General features: G+C 40.6%; 1 protein-coding gene across 5 annotated transcripts in view; it reads right to left on the reverse strand.

Moving 5' to 3' along the window:
* IL6ST (interleukin 6 cytokine family signal transducer) overlaps positions 1-7544 on the reverse strand; it is a 2713809-nt gene extending 2706265 nt beyond the window's left edge. For 3 of the 5 annotated variants that reach the window (XM_044063784.1, XM_044063780.1, XM_044063781.1), the window contains exon 1: positions 7352-7544. In XM_044063784.1, coding sequence (XP_043919719.1) covers positions 7352-7364 — 13 coding nt within the window. In that variant the 5' untranslated portion in view covers positions 7365-7544. The other 2 variants (XM_044063783.1, XM_044063782.1) reach the window with 1 other exon arrangement.
* Positions 7545-10318: the final 2774 nt, after the last annotated feature.

Raw genomic sequence — 10318 nt, forward strand, 5'->3', positions numbered from 1 at the left:
GGCTCGAAGGGAGGGTCTGTGGGAGATTGAAGCACCAAGGACAAGTCCCAGGGTTCTAAGGGGGGCTTGACCGGAGGTTTAACGTGTAATACTACTTTCAAAAAGGTCTTGCGCAGACGGTGTGACATAATTGAATAATTATCAAACCCATTATGAAAATTGGCAACAGCTGCTAAATGTACAGTGACTGTCGATGCTGAGGGTCCTGCATGTAAAAGAGTCGTCAGGTATTGAAAGATCTTTTGAATAGGCATAGAGAAGGTATCCAAGTTCTGATCTTTGGCCCAAATAGAGAACCTAGTCCATTTACTAGAATAAACTTTCCTGGTGGAAGGTTTGTGTGAAGCCAGAAGAATTTCACGAACAGGAGATGGGATGTCAGGCAGCCTGGCAATCATTGAAGTGGAGAAACCAAGATGTGAGCTTGAGACTGTGGAGATTGGGGTGAATTAGTCCCCGAGGATGAGATAACAGGCCTTGGGAATGACCCAGGACCCACGGGCTGTGAATCAGATGAGGCCATAGGAATGGGAACCAGACTTGATGGGGCCAATAAGGGATAATGAGGATCACTTTGCTTCTCAACCTTTGAGCTTTCTGAAGGAATTTTGCAATGAAGGGAAATGGAAGAAAGGCATACAGTAGACTCGGGGGCCAATTGTGCATTAGGGCATCCCCAGGGGGTTCCCCCTGAGGGGGGATCACAGCAAAGTAGCTTCTGCATTTGTTGTTTGGGGGGAAGCAAACAGATCACAGCAAGGCTTGCCCCAGCGGTGGAAAATCCGATCCGCTATTACATGTTCCTGCTCAGATTGTCTGCAATAAGACTGGAACTCCCAGGAATGTGCATTGCTATAAAAAAGCGGTTGGAAGCTATCGCCCAGTGCTAAATCCCCGCTGCCTTCCCGACACAGGGGGTAAGACCTGGTTCCACCTTGCTTGCTGATATACCAGACGATTGACATGTTGTCCAACTGAATTGCAATGGCCCCAGAAGGTATGGATAAATGGAACGCTTGCAACGCTAAGAGAACCACCCTCAGTTCCAGGACATTTATGTGCAAATTGGCCTCCATGGGGGACCAGGTGCCTTGGACCGTCTTTCCCTGGAAATGCCCCTCCCCCCACCGTAACAGGGAAGTATCCGCGGTCACCGTGGCTGTGGGCTGGTCGACAAAGATTTGTTTGTGGCCTCATCCACCATAACATTTCTTCCTTGCAACGGTTTGTAAGACGTATCGTGGTTGAGTGGGTGAGTTAAGATTGACCACTGTGCAGAAAGGAGCCACTGTAGGATTCTCATGTGCATCCTCGCTAGTGATACTAGAGTAATGGCAGCCGCCACAGAGCCTTTAAGTTGCAGTACAAGGCATGCTGGTACATAGGTCTGTGGAAGGAGGGCTTGGATTTGGTGTCTTATTTTCGAAAGCCTGTAAGAAGGGAGAGAAGCTTGACAGGATGTTGTGTCAAAGACTGCTCCAATAAATTCCAATGTCTTTGTTGGGGACATTTGATATTTGTCCTTGCTGATTGTAATCCCCAAGCGGAGAGCGAGACCTTGAGTGTAAGACAGGCTGCAGGTTAGAACATTCATGGTCGGAGCGGTAAGGAGCCAATCGTTTAGATACGGAAACACCTGGAATCCTTTTAGTCGAAGATGAGCTACTACAACTGCCATACATTTGGTGAACACTCAGGAGGGCTGTCGAGAGACCAAATGGCAGTGCCCTGAACTGGTAATGATTGGCTTTCAGCCAGAAGTGGAGGAACCTCTGGGAGCGGTGATCCATCTTTATGTGGTAGTACACGTCCTGGAGGTCTATAGAGCACATCCAGTTGTCCCTCTCTAGAAAGGGGAGAACGGACTGTACTGTGACCATCCGGAATTTTTGTGGTTTGATAAATTTGTTCAATAGGCTGAGATCCAGGATTGGTCTCCAGTCCCCTGTCTTTTTTGGTACTAAAAAGAACCTCGAGTAAAACGCGGATCCTCTCTGGTCTGGTGGGACTGGTTGGATGACTCCTTTTCTTAGCAGCTTTTCTATTTCTAAGGCTGCTAATTCCCTCTGATTGGGTGAATACATCGGGGATTCGTTTGACGGGTCTGGGAGTTAAATCGAATGGTATCTGGTAGCCTCTGGATATTACTTGCTGCACCCAAACATCGGTAGTAATAAGTTGCCAGGCTGGTAGATGTAGAGAAAATCGTCCCCAGACTGCTTCCTGAGGAAAGCAATCGGCCGCTGCTGAGCGCTGGTAGGTCTACGGGAGAAGGAATCTCTAGGACCCTGGTTACGCAGACCCCCTCTACCCCGAAAGGGGAGTCTTCCAGATGAGTTGCCCCCTCTGCCCCGGGGGTATTGCTCATGAGTGTCACGAAAATATCCTTGGGATTTTTCTGAACCACATTTTTCCTCCCTTCCGGTGGGGTCACCCAGGAAGTAGATGGCTGGGCATGGAAGGCCTGCAAGTACACCCACTCCTCAGAAAAAGGGATAGAGGACTTCCAGTCTCCCCACTGCTTGAGGATTTAGAAAATGTCTCCGAATGGGAGGGGGGGGTTCTGATGCTGATATCATTGATACTGACTGCGAGCCTGTGGAGGCAAGGACCCTCTCCATCACCCGGAAAGCAGGCCCGCCCGAGGAGGGATGGGAGCCCGGAACTGAGAAGGGCAACCTCGGAACCGAGGTCACACCCCGCCCTGAGGAGCCCACCTCCAGCTGAGGAGCTCAAAGAGGATTGGAAGCAGTTGGAGCCGTGGACAGACAGTGCCAGCGAAAAAATAGGCGTCGGACTAGGTATAAAGGTGCCGATGGTCCAAGCACTGCTCCAAGAAAGCACCGGCTCCACTGGAGCCGATGCAACAAGGGTGGTTGGTGCTGACAGGGAAAAATCCGCAGTCAGAACCGAGACAGTATGCACCGGGGTGGACATCAGTACAGAGATCCCCGGGACCTGGGTAGAGGCCGGAGGAGGATAAACAGGGGAATATGTTGTGAAGGATTCCGAGCCAAGAGGAATAGAAGGTTTAGCTGGAGTGGGCAATCCCCTAGCTGCCAGAAGCTGGTCCACAACCTGCACTAGGTCTAATTCAGAAAAACTCTTGGTGGATCTAAAGGAGGCTGCTGAAGGAAAATCAGGTCTTTCAAGAAAGGAGCAAAATCTATGCCCCAAAAAAGGGTCGTATGAAGGAGAGTATCTGGTTCTTGGCAGATATTCGACTTTAGGAGACAAAATCATAATTTGTGGAGCCGAAGAAGCTATCAGCACTGTGGCTGAGGATGGTGCCGAAGCAGATACAGTCATAGGAGTCACTGTCGGAACCAAGGACGGCGCCGAAGCCGGTGGTGCCGAGGCTAGAACCAAAATAGGAGTCAACATCATAGACGGCACTGAGGGAGAAGACACAGGGTCTGGTGACGAAGAGGTCTGCATTGAGGGCGCTGGAGAAGCACGGAGCTGACTCGGCTCTGTAACTGACGGAAATGTAGGAACCGAGTGACTCCATTTTTCCTTATGTTTTTTGGTTTCTGGAGGGGTGAGACCTCCGACCCAGATAAAGCCTCTGAAAATGTGTTTTAATTAAACCTTTTAAAATAAGCTTATTCTTACGTTCTGCTAGTGTGCTATTACCAAAACTAGCACAAACGTCACAATCAGTTTTAATGTGGTCCACGCCCAAATAGTAGATGCAACGAGCGTGTCCGTCCGAGTTGGGCATCTTACTCCCACTCTTGTCACACCGCTTAAACCCCAACTTAACTTTGTCTGACATAGTACAGGCAACAAAGGAATATCCTAAGAGCCTGCGGAGTCAAGGACCCTCTCCATCACCTGGAATAAATGAAGAGAAATGGAAGAAAATACCAACGAAGGTATTTAAAAAATACTACAAGTGGTAGAGAAGGGCCTACCAAAGGCAGGAGAGAGGGATAGTACCAACGATGGTAGAATTATAATTACCAAAGGTAAAGAGTAGGAAATAGAGGTAGGTTATAGGCCATTGTGCGAAAAAGCTAAACAGACTAAAAACAAGAAATTTTGAAGATAAACTATTCCAAAAATCACAATTATCCACTTAGCTTTGAGAGAGATGGCTAGGCACGTCTGACGAGGAACGTGGCAAACAATATCTGAAGTAACTATGAGAGGGGCATTATGGGTAGGTCTTAGCTGAGAGTTTTTGGCTGGTGCGAGCTTGGAAACGGCCGTGTCGGTTCCGAGGACGGAACTGAATTCCTAACAGTAAGGAATGAATAAAGATTTACAACATCAGATCACATTTTAACTACAGATAGTTGACTTAGAAAAGTGACACACAAAAAAAAAAAAACAAACAAGAATTTAAAAACATTTTTTGCGTGAAAGAGCTCATAAAATATGTATGCTCTTTTATTCTGTCAGTTTTCCTCTTTTGATGTCAATAATAATTGGTATTACCTTTTGAATGTAATGAACCATATTTTAAAAAAATCACCAACTTCAGAAGGGACAGAGAAAAATTTTGAGCCAAAAATCAGTAGCATTCCCAAAAATCAAGGATAACTAAAAGGTGTGTGACTAGAAATGTATACAAAATGTTCTAGAGATGACACCATGACTAGAAATGTATACAAAATGTTCTAGAGATGACACCAGAAAATTTACCTGCATCAGTTCCTGCCTTGATTCAGTTTACAATGTTACTGTATTAAATTACAATTTCTACAAAATATAGGTGATAGCAGTTACTTCATAAGTTTGCAAACTCTTACATTAGCTTCATTAAATTATAGTATCATCAACCTTTTATATTATGGCTCTATTTAAAATTACTTATTAAAGGTACTACTTTTTGTCTGTAACTGCCGAATAGTCCAGCCTCCAGCTGAAAAATATCCTGTTTAGAACAGTCTACCTACATGGTCAATAAATAAAATGAATAAGAAAGTGTATGCTCACTTCGCTGACAAAGAATATCTAAAAGCCCTTTCATTTTTGATTAAAAACCCATGCTGCTCATCCAATTCTCTATTTTTCAGTACTCAATTAAATTTACCATAATTTAGATGCCTGGTTTCCTTTCAATATTAAGTGTTTGACAAGGGTGGCAATACGTTTTTTTAAGTTTGTCTACTTAAAAGTGTATACTGCTAGGCATCTTATGGTCCCAGGCATCACATGCATATTCCTAGGTTCAATACGGTATATCTGCATTTCAAAATAAATACAGCTTTAGTTAATTTTAATTGTAATCACATCAACTGCTATACAGAACCTCTTATGCTTCAAAAATAAATATTTTTGTATTTTTTAATCAAAACAACCTCAAAATATTCTGAGCTGTTGACAATTTTTTTATTGTGAACATCCTAAAACATACCTACAAATGTGATGCACTTAAACACCTAAACAAAACACATTTAGCAAACTGTAAGTTCTACTATTTTTAAGTGGCTTTGTATGCAAAACTTTCAATCAAGAAACAGTCTACGCACTTCGCCGATTTGTTAGCATGCATATCTCTCAACTATCCAGATTTTCTAAGAATGTTCATACTTTTACCTCATAATTCTGGCCTCTTCTTCATAAAATGTGTACTTTTCTGACAAATCACAGAGTGCTGAAATTACTAAATATTGGCAGGCATTTGGGTTTCGGACTTCATATCCTTTAGAAAATGCATGCTAATGAAAGACCTGTCATTCTAGTCACTTTCTAAGTTTATCAGCACAATACTTAAAATGTGTCCCTGTTTTGGGGCCTCTGTCCCCTCCATTATCTTTGCCTTTGTCCAGATTTCTTGTGCTAAGAGGTTGCGATGTATGCTAGCATGCAGTCTCGGATATACATATATTACAAAAAACTGAGAAAAGAATAATGAAAAAGTAGTTTGCATTTAGTGGACTATACCGCTTTATGTCTTCATAGTGATCGTCAGAAGAATTCATTGTATCATGGATTACAAACTTTTGACACATATTTAAAAAAATCAAATTTAAAGGACACAAGCAGAAGGAAGTTCAAATCACAGATTTGCTGAATGTCATTTAAAGGGCTGAACCACACTCTCCAGCCTGCTGTTACAGTGATTAGAAATGTTAAGAAGTATTACAGTTCAACTAGAAAGCAAATATGTAGTATGTACTTGGACATAGTTCAAATAACAAACTTTCTGAGTGAGAAAGAAAATGTAAGGCCCAGTAAAATAAATGCAAAACTCTGGATGAATACTTCAGAACACAACACAATATTTCAAATTTTATAGTAAAAAACATATGTCATAAAACCTCTACTCCAGCAATAATGCCCCAAAACACTACTTCAGTACCTATAAGTCCTTCCTGTAGCACCATAAAAATCAATATCCAGATGAGTTTTGGTTCTATTAAAAGTAAAATGGTGGATGAGAAAATAAAATTTAAAAACAAGTCCTTATCTCAGGAAGCTCACTACAACAGGATTTTGAATTCATGTTCTAATTTTTGTGGCGATTCTTTCAGTATTTTGCAAGTCGCTTAACTACTACGAAGCATGCATTTCAATGTTTGTTTTCTCTTTCGTGAATCTTTTTGTACCTTATCTCTTTGTTAACTGGTATTCTTAATAAAACACAATCGTTCACAGAAACGTAAAACAATGCTCCTGTCTTTCCAGCTATATGTTGAGATTTTTAGAAGGTCGTTACTATGCCGCTTAATAGTTATGGGTTCAAAGTTTAGTCTATTTCTGGAGCGATTCTGAATAACTCATATTAATAGATATTTCCAGGAATACAAATGTGTTACTCTGAAAGTTTAACAAGACACAACTTTACGGAACGCTATCCATCAAGGCTGCACAAAACAGTTATTCACTCTAAATGTGAGTGTCGATAAACACGGAAAACAAAGTGATATTGCCTTATTTTTATTTACTACTGTACTTTGTTTTAAGAACAAGACCGGTTATAATACAACTTCTACTGCTCAATCACTACTAAACTCGAGGACACACAAACACTCATACAACTAGGAATCAGGTTTACAAACAATGCTATTGACAATAATACAGTCAGTCTCGAATTGCTCAACACGGACGGCAGTATTTCTGACTAAAGAGCCTATCAAGAAAGATGAAAAACGAAAAATATCAATAATAAAAAATAAAATACGTCACCGTAATATTGAGGGAGTAATATTAAGCACTCTGTGCTTAAATGGTCTTTTTAAGTAGTTCGCACATCCCTTTGAAACAATTCATCAGACCGCCGTGTATTCAACCTTATTTTACCTCCCGAGCTAGTGTTTTTTTTTATTACCCAAACCCTTCAAAAACTGTATAGCTTCAACTTGTGTTAGGTCTTGCACACATGTCGCGCATTACGTACCTAAAAGCAACATATTTCAGTAACTGTTTAGTCACATCCATTAATCGTTAAATCCTGACAGTCATGAAACGTTTATACTGTCTTCCATCCTGATCCATTCCTGTTATTCCAGTTTCCTGCGCCAATAACCACAAACTCCACCTGGGTCCCTGACAGTACATAAAACATTACCACGAGCCAGTGAAGCGCTGCCATTGGCTAACCAAGTTCGTCAAAGTGAGGGGTGACGTCATGCGATACTGTAGAAATATTGAGCGCTCGTTCCCGGTATTCCACGCCCAGTGTAGTTACGGGTTGACGGAGGGGTGCTTATGGTCAGGGTCAAAGGACAGCATTTTTTCAGAGCTGTCTGCTTACTGCAGTGCAGTGGGAGATGTGGTGGTTATGAATCTGTTTTGTTAAATTTTTCTTTGTAAAGCCATATTTTGGTTAATGTAGATGGTTTGATTGCGTGATGCACCGAAAATGCTCAGACAGTGTTTTCTGGGGTATTGATTTTTGGAAAACTGAAGTTTTTGAGACACATCTTTCATCCCTGAATGTGCACCCCCCCCCCCCCCCCCGAGTGAAAGGCCTAAAGCGCAGACACAAATCATCGAATTCTAGGACGCACGGTATAAACATCTGCATCACTAGAACTGCCCTTGGCAGTCATGATGAAATGATCGCACTAATGGGGAGGGGGTCTTTTCATTCATATTTTTACATATTTTCCTTTATATTTTACGAGACTGTGGGGTGGAGTAGGCATAAGGTAACTGGAAATGTATGTGACTTGTAATTAGGCATACAGCATGCCCTTGGCTTACTACAGCGATGTTTTGGACAAGAGATTGAGGTAGTTATTTAGTGGTCGCAGTTGAGACACCTAGTTTATTCTGCAATCACCATGTTATGTCCTGCAACCAAGATAATAAACGCCTGTATGAGTTTAAGTGTTTAGTACTTACTATGTTGAAAAGTTTTGCAAGCCTAACGATTTTATTGTGGTTTTACAGTCTTAAGGTCATGTCTGGCAAACGTTAGCGTGTTTTTTTCATCCGAACTGTCATTGGAGTTCCATCACTCACTTTGCATTTTGAAATTGAAAAGTTTTCCCAACAAATGGAATGTTTTCCCTTTCCAATAGCGCTTTAAAACATCCGTATACCGTCTTCTGGAGCCTCCAAGTATTCTGAACGTTCATGCACTTTTCACCAATTGTATATTTTGAACATACAGTGTAAATGTATATCTACTTTTGCCCATTGTAGTTTGTATTTTGAAGTGCAATAATTTTGCTGCAGAGGGGTTGAGAGGTATACTTATGACATAACTCAACTTTTTGCTAAAGAATTCTGGACAAAGCCAAAAGTAATGTGAGGACAAAAACCCAAAATCAGGGACACACTTTAAATATTATTGTAAGCCACTTTGTTAATAGAATAATACAGTTGACTGTAATCCCTGGTGATTCACCAGAAAAAAAAGTGAAGAAAGGGAAAAAAAACAACAGTAAAAAAAAAAGAAACATTGATTCTGGAAAATCAGGGACATTTCAGAGGTATGACTTAGGGCCAGTGCCTGCCTTTTTAATGAGTCAATTTGATAAGTTCATTTCCTGACTTGGTGAGAGTTTGCTGAATTTTCTTCTGCTACTTTGTGTAGCCACAAATTTCCATCTTGTACTCACAGCCTCGTGTTCTAAACCCATACCTGTTCATATTTAAATAATGTCCAGGTCCCCAGATACTGTTCCCTGAACACCTAGGAAATGTGTCCATTATTTGACAGTTGTTGTGAATGTTCAGTTTGGAATAAGCTGATGTTTTACACATTGTGATTCTATCTCCAGGTAATGTATTGTCTCACTAAATAATTTATAAAGTCCTAGGTCCCTCAGAATATCTCAGCCAGTTACAGTCAAGCTCATTTTTTCAGTGGAGAACATGCATAAAGTGTGTTTAAAAAACATTTTTTCCAGCGTTTGTTGTTTTAAAATAGATCATGTGCCTTTAACCCATTAACTTCTTTGCATCCTAATTGTGGTAGACCCTCTGAGGAAATCAAAGGGGACTGAATTTTGACACCGAATCTGTAGTGACACATAGTTCAAGAACAGTATGGTTACTACATGCCAGTGTTCTTTCCTTTGACCTTTTTGTTTCAAGATGGGCATGTGTTTATAAAGAGGCAATGCAGCCTGCATAAATTCTACATTTGTAAACTGCTACAAGGTGAACTGTATGTGCAGTATTGTTTGAAATAAAAAAATGCGTATTTATGATATTGTCATTCCCTGAGACTGACACAGGGTAGGAATATTACAGGGTTGGGTACTTTGAGAGTGAACTAGATTTATTAAAGACTTATGCAATTGCCCAAATGCATTGGATAGTTAAAGTGGCAAGAAATTGCTTCTGGTAGGTTGTTTTGTGAGTGGGTATTATACACAGATGAGAGGGGCTTGTACTACATTATTTCTGGCAGTAGGAATCACATGTAGCAGCAGTAGCAAAAGTATACGCACATAATATATACATATATATATATATATATATATATATATATATATATTTTTTTTTTTTTTTGTTTAGTGTTGAATAAAATGGGTACACATATATTTCATTTGGACAGTCAGCTAGTATGATAAGTAAAATATTTAGCTATGAAGGTAAGCAAAACAGTAAGACTTGCAACTATAAATGTGATTGGTCCACCCTTAACATAATTTTAACACTACTTTACCATCTGCTTGTTAAAGTAAAGAATATAATAAAATATCTTTAACTCGGTGACACTTTACATAAACTTCCCCTAACACATTGACAGTATAGACACTCCACAATGGAAAAGTGAGTTTATAGTTATTAATTTTCAGTTCAAAACTTCACTCAAGTAATTACTTGTATAATTCTCAGTTCAAAACCTCACTCAAGTAATTACTTCTGTCAGGTGTGATATTATCACAATAGAAGCTATATAATA

This window comes from Protopterus annectens, chromosome 2.part2 (assembly GCF_019279795.1).
Source record: "Protopterus annectens isolate FY-2018-M chromosome 2.part2, PAN1.0, whole genome shotgun sequence".
Classification (NCBI taxonomy): domain Eukaryota; kingdom Metazoa; phylum Chordata; order Ceratodontiformes; family Protopteridae; genus Protopterus; species Protopterus annectens.